The 16,879-nt window shown below is 34.7% G+C and overlaps 1 protein-coding gene across 2 annotated transcripts in view; it reads right to left on the reverse strand.

Moving 5' to 3' along the window:
• Window positions 1-16,879, reverse strand: part of CYRIA (CYFIP related Rac1 interactor A) — a 57,467-nt gene that overhangs the window by 14,423 nt on the left and 26,165 nt on the right. Inside the window, exon 4 of one of the 2 annotated variants that reach the window (XM_084283304.1) lies at window positions 8,130-8,209. In XM_084283304.1, the coding sequence (XP_084139430.1) occupies window positions 8,130-8,202 (73 nt within the window). In that variant the 5' untranslated portion in view covers window positions 8,203-8,209. Of the gene's footprint in view, window positions 1-8,129; window positions 8,210-8,396; window positions 8,477-16,879 lie in introns of both variants that reach the window. The other variant, XM_084283305.1, reaches the window with a different exon arrangement.

Genomic DNA, 16,879 nt, shown 5'->3' on the forward strand with positions numbered 1-16,879 from the left:
TCATGGTTGAGAGTTTGGCTTTTAAAATTATTTTTCTATTCCAACAATGCCAAAGCTCATTCCCTTGTACTGTGTGTAAAAATGCCATACATGAATCAAACAGTAACAGCCTGGAACTACTGCTTGGTAGCATCATCTCTTGCATCTTATTACTAGAGATCCAGCACATTCTTAAGCACTTTGAGCAAATTTATAAATAAAATTGTAGCCACAACTAATCCACACAGAATGTAAGCCCTCTCAGTAAGGTACCAGATCACTGAACTTACTGCATTTCAAGTCTAACAGTCTTTAGAGTACCCTCAAGTCTGAATCTTTACAATTCACAATTATCTTTCAGAGTGCGCTTTCTTTAGCAAGACAAAACAGGAGACCCTTGCACCTCTCTCTGATAACTGAGTAAATCCTCTTCAATTATTTCAATATACTGTATTCAAGTACAGTGTGGTAAATACTCTGGAGGGAAGGGATGCCATCCAGAGGGACCCTGACAGGCCTGAGAGCTGGGCCTGTGTGAACCTCATGAAGTTCAACAAGGCCAAGTGCAAGGTCCTGCACCTGAGCCACAGAAATCCCAAGCACAAATACAGGCTGGGCAGAGAATGGATTGAGAGCAACTCTGAGGAGAAGAACCTGGGGGTGGTGATTGATGAGAATCTTAACATGAGCTGGAAAGCCACCTGTATCCAGGGCTACATCAAAAGCAACATGGCCAGCAGGTTGAGGGAGGTGATTCTCCCCATCTACTCTGCTCTCGTGAGACCCACCTGGAGCCCTGCATTCAGCTCTGGGCCCCCAGCACAAGGACACAGACCTACTAGAACAAGTCCAGAGGAGGGCCATGAGGATGGTCAGAAGGGCTGGAATACCTCTCCTATGAGAACAGGCTGAGAGCTGGGGTTGTTTAGCCTGAAGAAGAGAAGGCTCTGGGGAGGACCTACAGTGGCCTTCCAGTACCTAAAGGGGGCTACAGGAAATCTGGGGAGGGACTCTTTGTCAGGGGGTGTAGGGATAGGACAAGGAGCAATGGCTTTAAACAGAAAGAGGGTATATTTATATTAGACATTAGGAGGAAATCCTTCACTCAGAGGGTGGTGAGGCACTGAAACAGGTTGCCCAGAGAAGCTGTGGACTCCCCATCCCTGGAAGTGTTCAAGACCAGGTTGGATGGGGCTTTGAGCAACCTGATCTGGTGGGAGGTTGGAGCTAGTTGATCTTTAAGGTCCATTCATTCTATGATTCAATGAAATCTGTATATTTGTATATACAGATTCTACCAGCAAATTTTCATACAGAAAGCAAAAAAAAAAATAGTTTTGGAGAGAAAAGTTATTCCATTGGCTCCATCACAATTAACCAGAATACGGTAATTCATCCACTCCATGAACAAATTAACCCTTTCATCATTATACAAGATCTAGTCAATATTTTTGATGGGACTTCTGATTTAAAAAAAAATTAAAGGCGGAAATGATGGACTCTGGACCAAATTCAGTCCATTTGTGGATGAGTTACGTATTTCAGGTACTTGGTAGTGTTGCAACATGGAACAAATTTTTTTTTTTTTATAATATGTCATTTGTTTCAAAAAAAAGTCCTAACAATGAAAAGGTACCTACCTCATCCTTCACCATTTATGCATTAGAAAAAGCATAGACACGACTACATATCTAAGACACTAGTTCTCACGGGACAAGATTAAATACAGAAAAATGGATATGAAGCATTTACCAAGACAAAGTCAAGTGTAACAATATCTCTGCAATTGATTTTCATGAAGAGATAACAAGTCAGTACTAAAAGGAGTACTTCCAATCCGTACACCATTTCTGTATCTGAAATGCAGATGAGAAGCACAGACATTTATTCCACCCTCAAAGTAATTTCAAGCTAAGGGGATTCCCAGTGAGGTTGGATCGTGCTCGCATTTCATTAAGTGTGCAATTGCATTTGTCACAAAATACCATGGTCAGCTGGCTCTGACAACCTAAAAAGCTAGTAGTGAGTAAAGCAAGGTGTTTTACAGGCTCTACTTTCACCTTTTCTTGTCCTACCCATAGCTGAATGTGGCCAATAATTCCAGCAGCCACCAAAAGCAAGTCAGAGTGCAGCATATATACATGTATATTACTGCATCCTTCTGAATTTCTCTTACAGGTCTGTCAGCACGCCAATGATTTTTCCTTTTCCAACCTGGCACATGATTACACAAAAAAAACTAGCTTATGTACTTGAAAAAGACAAAAAGCCTTGCTTTCAACTACAGTGAATAACGTATTTCAAAGGGTATAACCCTCTAGCAGGTATAGCAGGTGAAACCTGCTATATCCCATACATTAAAAAGAATGGTACCACATAGAAACAGCATCCTACCAAACATTTAAGGCAAAATTCCAGTGTACACTGGCTTTTTGAATTTCATCCTTTCTAAATCAGCCAGAACAAAATGAAGCTCTCTAAATTGTTAGTGGCATGACACTGTGCCAAACAACTGAGTCTGAGGCTTCCTTGTTTGCTGCTCCCTTCAGTTCTGTGACAGATGCGGAGTGGACAGCCTGAGAAGAGGTGGTGTGACCTCTGAGACTAAACCACAACTTCTTGCTTAGGGCACTCTCTGAAGTGCAGGAGACAAATGTAATCTCCCTCAGGCTGGATACAGATTACATCTCCAGCCTTCCTGCCTGCAGAGTAAGGGAATTAATTAATACTCTATTGTGCAAAAAATGGACAGTTGCTCCATTGCCAGACATGTTCTATTAATAGACAATTTTAATCATGTATGAAAAATTATAACTCAGTACTTCATGGATCATTCCATGGTGGAGGAGGAACACTGGAAAGTAAGTGTCCTTGATTCTCGGGGGAGGGATCAGATAACAAGTCCACCCAGCTAACATTTAGGAAAAAGGGTTCAGGTTCTTTTAAGGTTCTGAGTTCAAAGAGTTTGGTCTTATAAAAGATATTTATATGTGCGTAGAGGATGGGACTGAAGGTGACACTAGAGACATTTCCTGCCAAAAACCTACAAGTTTTCCAAAGCATGTTATAAAACTCCAGTCTTTTAGGTTCAAAACAAATTGCTGTTACCCCAATCATCAAATTATTTCCAAGAATTCATGAAATAGTTATTTACTTTGTCTGAAGAGTGGGAAGTAGTAATTTGACAAAATTTCTACAAAAAAGAGCACTCATAAGTTGCTACGGAAAGAGCTTCAAACACTCAGAATTCATTTATTTGTTACTAATTTAAAAAAAGGTGAAGGTCTAACAGAATGTTTTTGTCCCTTCAAGAACTGTTCTGTTCTTGAAGGGACAAAAACAATTTTAAGAGAATTCACCCTACGTGCTAACAACGAAAGCTTTCATTAGCTGTGAAGACCATAAACTCTCAAGATTTGTCATGTACTCACTCTTCCTAACAAGATTTTTATTTTTTTTGAGTTAAGAGCAAAGGAGGAATTAAGACAAAGTGGTATATAATCAATTCAAATACCTATCATTTTGAATACAAATACACAAAGTGTAGAACAGTAATTTGCTTTCTGTATTTAAAATAAATAAATCTGGGGTTTAATTAAAACAATTCTGTTCTGGAAAAATCATAATTTCTAAGAAAATAAATTTATTTCTGTTGCACAGAACAACTCAACCTTACAACATGTTGCCTAAAAATTAAAGGTAGTAAGGGAAACTAGTAAAATAAGTCTACTGACTACTATGCTGACCTTATTGTGCAGTTTCTTAACTGACCTAAGATATCTAGATCTGTTCAATTGCTTGTCGTTCTCTCCAGCATTTCTGTTCTCATTCATGTGACACTGTTAGGGCTCTTCCAACCATGCAGTCATCCAGATTACTCTGATCTCACTGGAAGAATACTTAGTAGGAAGTTGAAAGCTGGTAGAATTTTTTGTTTGTTTTGTTTTGAATAGCTAGTTCCTAGCAGGGTCATTATCCCACATAGTTATCTGACTTAGTTATATGACTGGTACAACCATATTTGTACACGTTAATTCTAGCACAAGGATATAAGACTACGTGACAAATCATTGGGGATCACCCCTTTGGAGCAGCACAGAGCTAGACCAGCTTAAATTGATTATCAAGTGAATTTAAAACCTTCACATTCTTCTTGTGCTTCCTTTGTATAAGCACTCATACTACTTTTGACCAACATCAGCACATAAAACCCCTGACTCTGGAGGTATGAAGACAGATCATATTTGTTCTACTCCTGCATAGTAGGAAAAAGCTTTTTTTTTTTCTTCCTAACAATATTTGTATGGCACATTAGATGCATAGCAGGAAGAAGTATGTCACACACCCTCTTTTCAGGTACAATAAATTCCAAATGAAGAACAGCAAAATGTACTATGGAAGGAATATCCAAAAATTCTGTAAACATTTCAGACATAGTGCTGACAGATTTACTTTGAGATTTCAGCTTACTGCTAATGAAAAAGTGCACAAAAACTAAAAAGCAATATCCTGATGCAAAAAAATGGAATACAGTAAACGTATCAACTCAACGTACCTCTCATCTAAAAAAGGGACATTCTACAGAGTATTTCCTGTGTTTTTATAACGTTCAGTTATAAATGCAGTTGAACTCAACAGAAACCTCTCTGGGATACTTATACTTGCAAAGCAATGTTTTCAAGAAAGTTACTGAACAACAACTCCACTAACACTTGAAACTACAGTTTTACCTATTTAACTTTGGTTTAGTCATTTCGCAGTCTAAAGCAGAGATGAACACAGATGTGAGTTTTTCTCTGATGAATCTGTCAGAATAGGTGTGGCACAGTTGGATAAATCCTTGTGGACAGAAAGGGATACTGCATTTCTACAATCCAGCTAATTCGTTCTTTAAGTCTCTTATCTAAGGTCCATCACACTTCTAGATGCAAAATAGCTGGAAGATTAGTAAATATTTAAAGAGCCTGGCAGCTAATCTTTTTTATGCAATATATTTGAAATTGAACGAAGGAAGCCTGTGATAGTCTTATACTATTCATAAGCATAATACAAGTACCCTTGAAACTGCATTTTGGTTGAAGGCTTTATTGACACAGAAAAAGAATATTTGCTCTCCTTAAAATAGGTACCTAACCTGTCTGTATTAACCTGAGGATTTGTTTGTATGTGTATATATATATATATATATATACACACACACATGTATACGTGTGTGTGTATGAACATTTCTACATATTTTTACATTTATTTGAAAATTAGTTTTTACATTTCAATGAAAAGCACAAGCTATTTCACTCTGCAGACTAATACAATTTAGGGGGAGAAAAAAGGAACAAATTGTGTAAGAAAACATTTGTCTCTACAGTAACTTTAACTCTGTCTTAGTTTAAATTTAGTGGATCAAAACTTTACCTTCTAACACATACCTACAATGTCCAACAGCTACAGTGACTGGAAAAAACAACTTTTGGAGAAACTAGAAACAAAACTCCTAACTCAGCCTGCAGACACATTAAGTCTTTTGTAGAGAAAGAAAAGAATAGAATTTCTTGCACCTGTCATGTTCTATAAGGATGCACAACACGCTGCCCCTGGCATCCTGCAGTGTCAGGAGCTCATCACACTAAGGGTTTTTCACAGGAGAACTGTAAGTAATGCAGTTCTAGTCTTAAAAATGTGACTAAAATTACCTTTTTGTTATAACATAAAAGATAACATCAAAATATCTGAGACTTCTGAAACTATCAAAATTTGATTCTACATTATATTCTACATTATATGAAACACCTTTCCAAAGCTTTGGAAAGGCTTTTTTTTTTTTTTTTTTTTTTTTTTTTTTTTTTTAAACAAGGAAACTTTTGTAACTGCATTAGGTTCTAATAATACTTCTTACTGCTGACATCAGGTATGTAAGAATAGAAATCCAAGAAAAAAAACTAAGAGTACTCTAATTATTTGACTTCTCTCCATAAGTTCAATACAGATATTGATAGGTTTTTGGCTATGGTGAATGCACTTTTAAATATATGAATTTACAAACAAAACAAATCTTCAACTTTTTGATTATAATCAGCATACAGTCACTTTACAATGGGTTTCTCAATTACAATTACTTCTGCATCTCATAAAACACACATAACACCAGAACTGTCTACCAGATACCTGGAGATTTCAGTGTATGCTCACGTGTTAACATAGAATCATTTAGTTTATGTTTGAGAATGCATGAGGAACGTCTCTGTACTTAAGCATAGTCCCAACTATCTCGTTCAACAAGGTATCAAAAACTGATGTCAACTCCTGATTGGAACTACAGTGGATGTATCTTTAGCAACTATACCTTAGAGATACAAAGCCGAAGGACTTTTAGAGACTTCTGAATAACCAACTCTAGTGACAACCTTTACCCACTGAACTGAAAACTAAATCCACAGAAAGTCACATAGCCAGCAATATGCAGATTGGCATCTGGCCATTAACTGAGAGCGCTTTAACACCATTCAATGGCTAAGGAGACAAAAGCATGCCACTACACACCTCTGTTGTCACATCCCTTCCACAGAACACAGATTTCATTCCATAAAAATCTCCAGGACTTTATTTCAATCTCTAGGTAGCTGTGCCTGACAAGTGTGTGTGTGTGCTTACACCAATCACTTGTACTTCCCTCGGGAGAAGGTGCTTTGGCCCATTTCAGTTCTTGTTGGCAGTGCACTTTTAGAAAGGCAATAAAATAGGTATTTTCCCCTCTCCCTCCTACGAGGCCTCCCACTGCCAGGCCACCTGTTTCCTGCTACGTCTACATTCCTGGTTCATAGGACTTTCTTACAATACAGGACATGATGGGACTGATTAAACCTGAAGGCTCAAAGCAGCTGAAAACCTTTGTAATAGCTTGGCACAGTGCTCGCTCTGAAGTTTGATAGTAAAAACTACATGATCTTTTGGATAAAGATTTGACATCTCAGTTTTACAATAAAATTGTCAAATTATATAGACAGAGGTGAAAACGGCATAGATGGCTTGCAGTACCTTTTTTCTAAACCCCAACTAGCCAATTAACTTTTTCCATAATTTAAAACTGATCCTTCTTAACATAGTAAGATCGAGATGAGAAGATTAAGATACGTACAAAGTGATATGCATACACTCCAGTTCTGATCCAAGAAAGCAAGTTTGAACAATTTCATAAGATTTACATGTGCTTAAATGACTTTTTGAATCAGTGCTTCTGAGTGAGCACACACAGTCTTAGCTCATGTAATTTTTTTCAGAAAAAATACTTTCAGAATAAATTATTTAGTAAAGCCATTTCAAGGTAATAAAATTGATGCCTACTCATCTGGAATTCTCTCAAACTGTTCTTGAAAATGAAGTCATTCAAAAAGTGACTTTTCTCAAAACATTTTTGTTTGTTCTTTAAAGATATTAAGAGACAAAACATTATACACTGTTAGCATTTCAAATAAAAAGCATTTCACATAAGTAATGGAGTAAGATTAAACTCATATTTAAGGACTTGATGACCAGTTTTCAAGACAATGTCTAGAAGTACATGCAGGAAAACTGTAGCCAGCAGAACTGAAATAGCTTTGATTCAGAGACAGATGCAACAAGGAAATTAGAAAGCGAAACACTGTTTGCAAATTGCTAAACATGCAATTAAGAGAGATGCAATCAAGCACATACACTCTGACCACTTCATTACTTCTTAAAAATGATAATAATCCTGTTAAATCAATCACTGAAACAGGCAAAAACTGTGCCACCTACACTGTTGACATTTTAACAAGATTTTTATTTCCAATATATATTTGCATTCAATGAAGCAACAACAACAACAACATAACTGAATGTTAAAGGAAGCTGAGGTCAAGTTCATTCATATGCAAAAAATGGTTTATAAATCTTCTGAAACTAAGTTGAGGTAAGATTTTACTTGAATGTCTATCATTCTGCCCTCTTCTCTGCTCAGAATGAATTTAAATCACTTTATATGGTTTTATAAATATCAAAAAACAATATTCAACTGAAGTGTAATTTGATTTGCTTGCAAATCCCTTTTGAATTGCTTTATGATGCGTAAGCGCATGCAGTTTATTAGGAAGTAATAAGCAAAGAAGGCAAGCCAGGCAAGAAGCTTTGCTCACTTTCAAAGTCAAGGAAAAAATTTGGCCCCTGATCAAGCTCTGTGCAAGTGAGAACTTTTAAAAGATTTCCCATTTGGTTCCTGAAAAATAGAAAAGGAAGAGAAAAGGAGTCCTGAGTGAACAAATGGTTTTAGAGACAAGGACTTGGACAGACTGGTTGTGCTGGAAAATATACACTGCAAGCAATCAGATTTTAAAAGTTTTTCCTCAGTTTGCTGTTAAGTCAGGGAAAGATTCTCTCATTGTCTAGTAATTGTTTGAACTTACTTTCAAAATCCAGGAAAAAATGTGGATAGTTTTCAATTTCCCTGGTAAGGACCTTAAGAAGATTACCCATCCCAGCAAACCTAGTAAATGCAACAAAATCGTAAACAGTTATATATGTAAAGTTAGAATACTACAACTAAGGGCTTGACACAGTCTGCATCATGTATTAAACATTATGGCAAGTTCTGGACCATGAGAAACATTTTGATGGTCAGTTCAGTGATATTTATGTGTGGGGACAGAGAGAGTAAGACCTTGGATAAATACAGAAATAATTCTGTTCATCAAATTGGAATTTAAACAACAGTATAACATTCCTAAGTACAGACAGATATTTATGAGTTTATTTACTTAGCAAAAGAAACAAACTCAGAACTGTCTATATTTGTAAATCCTCTAAATTGCTGGACTCAGATTGCTAAATAGCATTCCACAGTAAGAAATAAGGTCTTAATCCCTGGTTTGGATTCTTAAGCATAAATTCACACATTATTGCACTAAAATGACTCAATTATTAAAGAAAATAAATTACTATATTAGAAACCTAAAAAGTCTACTTCTTAACTTGTAAGTATTTTTATGTATTTTTGAAAAAAATACTGAAGTTCAGACTCTACTATTTATCTGTTATTCCTATCTTGTATCAACTCAAAAACATTTACATGTGAAATTATTAAGAAAAACTCCCAAAAGAAAAAGTGACCAATTCTCAAAAAGGCAAGTCTCTGTGGAAGACAAGAAGGAAGGAGATTTGAAGATATTTTTTTTCCCCCCACTGGTATGGTCCTTAGAAAATTCCATTATTCTAAAACTATGTGAAAGTATAGCTTACTTGGGTAAGCTTAATCGTTTTTTCTCAGAAGAGAGGAATTAAACCATGAAAAGCTACAATAAAGAGGGTCTGCCTGGAGGGATGTAGAAAAATGTAATTTTAGATTTAAAAGTCAGATTGAAAACTGTTTTTTGCCTCAAAGATAAACATTCTCAGTACTCTAAACCATGGCTCTTGAGGCTTACATCTGATGCTCATCTATTTTTCAGTTTAAGACTTTTCCCACTTAAGAAATCAGAACACACACAAAAATGATTCTAAGCATGTATACGGGTAAAACTTCATTTGAGGAGACAAAGATTTTTTCTAAATTTTCCCTCAAGCATTACAGAAGAAAAAGTATCATGAGTTCTAACTGCTTCATGCATATAAAGGATACATTTTTATAGCAGGAAAACCTAGAAAGGTAATGTAAGGCTTAGAGATTTCAAAGCAGTCATAGTCATCCCATAAAATGATATAAATTTAGTCAATAATCCGTTCCGAGTACACAGTTTCATGTAAACCAGGTTTTTGTTACACATGCTTTGCATAAAGTATTTCTTCAAAATTTTCTCTCCAGAACAGATCTAGTGAGCAGACTGTCAAGCCCTTTACAATTAGCATCATCTTGCATACGCAATATTGAAACATGAAGAAACATTCTCCATTATTCATAAAGTCATGTCCATTTACATGCAGAAAAAAGGAAATACAGTTTTACTTTCACAAGTTCTACACTTTATGAACTGAACCTAAGTTTCTGATTAGCCTAAAAAGGGGAAAAACATGCAAACAGGGCAAACAACTTTACTCAAGACAAGGTTTAATGATGTATAATATAACATCTCATCACACTGAAATATTGCATAAACATCATTTAAGAGGGACAAAATAATACGCATATAGTTATTTTCCTTTTCAGAACTCGGAAAGAAACAATTTATATTATTAAGAAATACTACCACAATCTAAATTCAGTTTTCATTCTTCACATTCAACTCATTTTAAGCCGTATCTTACCTCATTGCCTTCAATCTTCAGAGAGAATCCAACCATTTCTTCTACTGCCAAAGTTAGCACTGCATCCAAAGACTGTTTTAGTTGATAGCATGCTTCGAACAGCAAGAAAGCTGTTCCCTTTGCCAAAAACTGCAGCTATGAGCCCTTATTTGCATGGAATAGCTTGAAGTCATGTGCCCAATATTTGGTTTCTTATCCTTCTTACACAACTACAGCACACCAAAGCTGTGGAGATTTCTAAATATTTTTTTCTTGAATGTTTACTACATTTCTTAGCTTGTTTTTCATTCTATTCCCCTCTACTTCAATCCTCATTTAGAAAATACGTTCAGCTATTTATGTTATAAGTACTAAACAAGAACTCTCTTGCAAACTTTATACCAGGGTCAAAACACATTTTGTAGAGGTCTTAAAGGCACTGGTTTGATGTCATCTATTTCCAATACACACAAAACCAAAAAAGTACGTGATATTATTCAACATCTAGAAGGCACGGTTTGGGCGTTTGATAAATATGTCATTTTTTATGTTTTGAAATAATTTCTTAGTGTTTTCCTAAAAGCAATACTAAAAGCAAGATCTACTTCCAAGTAAATTTTCATTTTAATTATAAGTCTTCATTCAATATTAAGTTTTTAACTCCGTATTAGAAGACCAACCTTTACCATAATAGAAGTATTGATAAGCATATTGTCCTACCCCAAGCTGAATTATTTTATTCTTTATAGCTTGCTGCTTCCCATGACTTGAATCTTCCAAACTGTCTTTCCCTGGAAACTAAAAGTTTTTCAAACCTCAGGAACCAAGTCACTTCCAAGATGATTTCTTAATGAGATTTCAAAGATAATTCAATTTCATTAAACTGGAAACCATTTTCCTTTACTTACTGTAAAATCAGTTCAATGTTGAAATACAACTCAATGCATGCATAAAAACATTGCTGTTGCAGCGATCCTAAATGACAGCAGCTTCTCCTTAGTGTCCAAATCCATTAAAAATTCAATTTTTACAGTATGTTTTAAAAATGACATGATGATGTTTGCGTTTTCATGTTTCCCACTTTTTTCAAACCATCAAAGCTTATCCAAAGAATATACATAAACATACAGAAAATACTAAGGTATTGTTGACAGTTTAATCCGTATTCGATACTCAACATTTCATTAGTTGCACAAACAAACCATAAAAAAGCAGCAAACAAGAAGGTACACTTAGTATCTTGTGTTTCATATACAGCTATTCACTGGTATTTAAAAAGTCTTGAGCTTTGAAATAAAAATAACAGACTGATTTTCTATTGCATCATCACTTTGTTCCTAAAATTGCATTAATTTAGTTTGGACATTCTCCAGGTTACTATTTATGATGGGTAAAGAAAATTCTTCTCCTACACTAAAGCAATCAATGTATTTTTGAATAATGATAAGCAAAACACTCCCCAAAGTGCACTAACTGGGTATTATCAACTGAATTTTGCATGTCAAATGCTAAACAACATGTTATTTAAACTTTCTTAAAAATATTTGTATTTGCTGTTTTATGTCATTATATAATTTTGATGTGTGGAGTTTTTTAATATTTCTAATTGATAACTACAATATTCTAGATATTGCTAAGTAATAACTTTATAAAATGTATTTATTCTTCCTTTACAGGACTAATTTACATCAGCGTAAGCTCAAAAACATCACTATCACTAAACTACGTTGAAGGTAGACATAGAGAGACAAACATTTAAACACTGTATTAGTGAAAAAAAACATGTTCACCAGCTCAACCCTTTGCTGATCATCAGCGTTCCTTTGCCAAATTTTGTTTCCTAAATCTGCCTGCTTACATAAACACAGTCTAAAAGGCTTCTGTCAAAATGAGCTAGATCAGCAAATACCTACTGCTTAAATTCATTTTTATCACCCTAACTAAAAGGGGCTGGGAGTGTTCTCATGAGCAGCTCCACTGGGAGTTTCAGGAGAAACAGAGACTCCCAAGTTCAGAAGCAGCTATGAGTAATTAGGAATGACGACTTCTAATGGTGCATCTACGTTGATAAAGACAGGCATCCAAGTCCACAGTCTGAGGGAACTGTACTGTAGTAACCCTATTATTAAAGTAGTGGAACTGACCTTACTGCCTGAATACTTTACTCCGATTTCAAAACAAAACAAAACCTGAAGCATCTGAACCCAAGATGATGTCTCAAATCAAAAGCACAATCACAATTCCAAATTACTGTGATATTCACCTGTGAAATCTGTTGAGGTGCTTACAAGGGAACATAGCAGAAGTGCAAGACTTGGAAAATGGTCAGAAAAATATTGAGAGATAAAATCAAAATAAAAATAAAAAAAAATGCTGATTAAACATCATCACAATTTCTTCATGACAATAACCAACTTTGTTTTCTGAATCACTCTTTTTTTGTTTGGGAGAAGAAGGAAGATGTAAAAGATCATTTTCAGCTACATTTTCCTACTCTATTATTAATATTTTTGCTTTTTCTTCTTCTTTGCAATAAGCATATTAACACTTACTCTCTTTATTATTATTATTATTATTATTTATTCTGTAAGAATTTATGTAAGACTAACTCCAAGCAAACTGGAATTGATGCAGTTCTTGGAATTATCCACAGAGTGATGGCACACAGAGAGACTGGAGTACTTACAAACAAGCAAAGAAAAACCAGTACCTCACATTCCTTGCCCAGGTGAAGCATAAACAGAAACAAACAAACAAACTAACAAACAAACATAACACAACAAAACTCAACCCCCCAAAACAGATGTAAAAAAGTGAAAAGTGGAATAAGAGAAGAATGTTGCTCAAGGTGAAAGTAATCAAAGATAAAAGAATAATTTCTGCTTTGAACAATTATTTTATTACAGTTCCTAGAAAAACAATGCTTCAAGCCAAGAGCTTTTGCTGTCAACAGACAGGTAGATTGTGGGCACAACTGAAAGCTACAAGAAAGGTGGGGTGTATCAGCAGGAGTTAATAAATGGTTTGTAATGACAAATACATACATTTAAATAATCATAAAATGTTAAAAGAGTTGGCCAACAATATGAGAACCTATAGCCCCAAGGAACAAAGAGCTTGGCTCATGGTTTCACTAAAATCAAAAGGTTAAAAAAAAAAAAAAAAAAAAAAAAAGGATTACCTCAGATGAACTTAAAACTTATTTAAGGGGGGATTTTTCAACATGCCAACCCTCACACCTGAACACACTTTGAAGAGAATACCTATGTATTTTCAAAGTGCATAATATTAAAAAGAGACATCATGAAAGAATGAAGACCAGGCAAGAAAACTCTTGGGATTCTGACTTGCAGGTCACAATAACCAAGAATGGAAGACAATGAAATAATTAGAATAAAATTACGTTTGAAATAAAGGAACTATACAACATCAAGCTGTATACTTGATGCTTCCACCTAAGTATACATTTTGAATCAAATTCATTGACTACTGGCATCACATCCACAGATGCTTACACACTCAACAGGGGTTCAATTCCTCCCCTCTCCCAAGAAATAGAGCCTCAATCAGGTAAGCTAAACAGGATTCTAATATCTACCCAACTGATACCTGTTAAAGGTATCCTTCACAGAAACAGAACAGGTTTAGCTAGTTTGTTTCTTCCTTCAAAACAAAACCATTTTTTCCAGGTACAGTTTGACTTAGCGCTTTAAAACTTCAATTTCAAAGGGCATCTGCTTTCAACATTTGTTGATATTACAAGCAAAAACTCTACTGCTGATCCCATACAGTCTTACATACAGAATGAGAAACAGAATTCAGATGAAAAATCAGAAAGAAAAAAAAAAAAAAACAAAAACAAAAACCAGAACACGTTGCTCCTCTTAATGCCTTTTAATTAATGCCAATTATTCAACCTTCTGACTATACCATACATAACATTTCATACTATGCTCATAGAAAATCCAAAGTATGTGTCTGAAACAACAAGCTGAAACCCAACATATTCTAGTTCTTTGTACAGCAACAGCAAAGATTTTCCACAAAGTGATTTTTATTTTCAAGTTATTTCTTGAGAAAGTTGATAATAGGAATAAGTCTTTGCATGCTAACTTTGTTCTTTATCTATTTTACTTCTTTTTAATACTTAAATACCAAAACAGCACATAAAACCTCAGTCAAGCCAGACATAAATCCTACGGTGACTGGATTTCTTGCTGCATATTTGTTAGTGATCTGCTCTGAATGTGCCAATACGTAGGGCATAGAGCATTTTGCATGCCGAATATATATTTCTAGTTTGAAGGGGGCTGATCTACAAGCTATGAACCCGAATCAGTCTTTATACATATTCCTTTCTGCAATAGGAGTCAGAAATGAAATGATATCTTACAACACTACGCACATTATTAATTTCAATCAAAGAAGTATATTGATACTGTCAGAATTAAGATAGCTGACATACTGTATATAACAATTGCTCAAGATTTGGGGAATTAAAGAAGAAATGTAGACCTTTGAGGGATTAGTTGCTATTAGTTTAAAATACTTCCATTTGTATAATACTGATCATACGTAATATCTCCTTCCAGAAAATAAGAAAATTTACTGACTCATTTGCATTACATTGATACTGTTGACAGAAATAGCAACAATTCTACTAGAAAGAAGAAAAATATTTAAATAGGCCGGATGGTTTTATATATATAAAATCTTTTTTTTTTTTTTTTTTTTTTTTTTTAATTCAGAAAAGAGTAAGAGAAAAAATTCCAAAATATGGAATATGGGTGAGGGTAAAGGAGGAAAGCACAGGTATCATCAAGACAGCATTCTGAGAGATCCCCTAAGCCCAAAAAGGTTTATTGAGCTATGGAGGCATCTGGGTAACAGAACTGGGCATTAGGAGGTTTAATTAACCATTTACCTGTACCAGTTCCTGAAGTCGACTAGCAATAAATGTTGTTTCTCAAACACTGAGGAATTTACTAGAAGAAAGGCTATTTTAGACTTTCACTTTTATAGTATCTTTATACTGTATTTGGTATTTGTTGTAAAGATCTGGTTTTCTCTAATACTTTTAATCGGTGACAAAGAAGCAGAAAATATCATTTTAAAATATGCAATAAGATAGAATGAAATAAAAATATTCTGGAAAACAGGATTACAATTCAAAATCATTTTTGATAAACTCGAGATAACATCCAAAAGAAATTCAGTAAATTCTAATGTAATATACTGCAGTAAAGGAGTGAAAATAATAATAATAATAATAATAATAATAATAATAATAATAATAATAATAATAAAACACTAACAATTAACAAAACACAAAAACAAACAAAGTTACAAATGCAGATGGTCTGGAATGAAGAAAGACTGAGGAAAAATTACTTCTTCATTATACTGGACAATAAATTAAACATAAAACTAGAAAGGTGTTAAAACTCCAGATTTTTTCAAAGATTGCACTTATAGTCAAGGAAAGGGAAGGGGGGCCCATATATTGAAGAATATATTTTCTTCAATGTATTAGTGTAATCTGTAATTAGACGGGAGCTAAAGAAATGAATGAATTCCAGTAACACTTCCTTTTAGCTTCATTATCTTTATGTCATTTTTTAATTCCTTCTGATATTATTTTATTAACTTTCACTCTTTCCCATTAGACACTCAATTCATTAGAACTTGCAGAGAAAGCTTGGGATCATAGCATTGCTGCAAAATATCCTGCCTTGAAAATTGTATTCCATTAATAGGCAAGCACATAAGCCCTCATAATGTTGGAAACACAAAGAGATTCATAATTTTACATCATGCCTAATACTCCAAGAAGCACATCCCCTCCTAAATCTATTTCCAACTAATATGTTTTACGTACAAAGAATACCAAATAAGTTTTGTGCCCCAATATGAGCTACTAAAAGCCACTAAAACTTTTTTGGCTACATTAATAAATCTGCTAATTGCCTGATGAGGGAAGAGCACTGCGGATGGTATTGAATTAAAAAATAATCCTTTTAATTAAAAATTGTATTAGATGGTGCAAATGAAAATTGAAATAACATACTGACCCTGACAGGCTTCTTAGTAATTAATTCAAATCACTACTGGAAGCTGTTATTAATTTAGCAATGAACTTTGCACAATAACTTTTTATTAAGACAGTAAAATTGATGCACAGTAGTGACTATATATTCTCCTTCTACTTTCCTATAAAATCTATTTTTACTTAATCGACTAATTTTCATGATGGTTAATCACAAGCCCATTTATGACAGCTTAGTCCCTTCACGTTAAAAGATGCACGAGTCTATAGTGGCCCATTATACAAAGAAAACAGAGTATTGTTCGATGACGTGAGCAAATTAAACATATGCACAAAAGTGAACATTGTACAGTTGTTTTGACAACCCTACAATGCTACTCAGTGGATTTCCTGTAAAGGAGACATTTAAAACTCACAGACCAGCCTATAGACATTTGCTCATTCAACATGGCTTCACTCGAGTAGCTACAACACAAGCTCAGGAAGCCTTTTGCTGGTGATGTGGTGCCCTCTGCTGTCCGCATGGGAATCTCCAACCGAGAGACGTTTTTGAGTGTTTTTAATTTACCCAATATTGCACAGTACGATACTGTGGAAAGCACAAACTCGAGCTTTTACACAAAG

This window comes from Netta rufina (genome assembly GCF_964035555.1).
Source record: "Netta rufina genome assembly, chromosome: 3".
Lineage (NCBI taxonomy): Eukaryota > Metazoa > Chordata > Aves > Anseriformes > Anatidae > Netta > Netta rufina.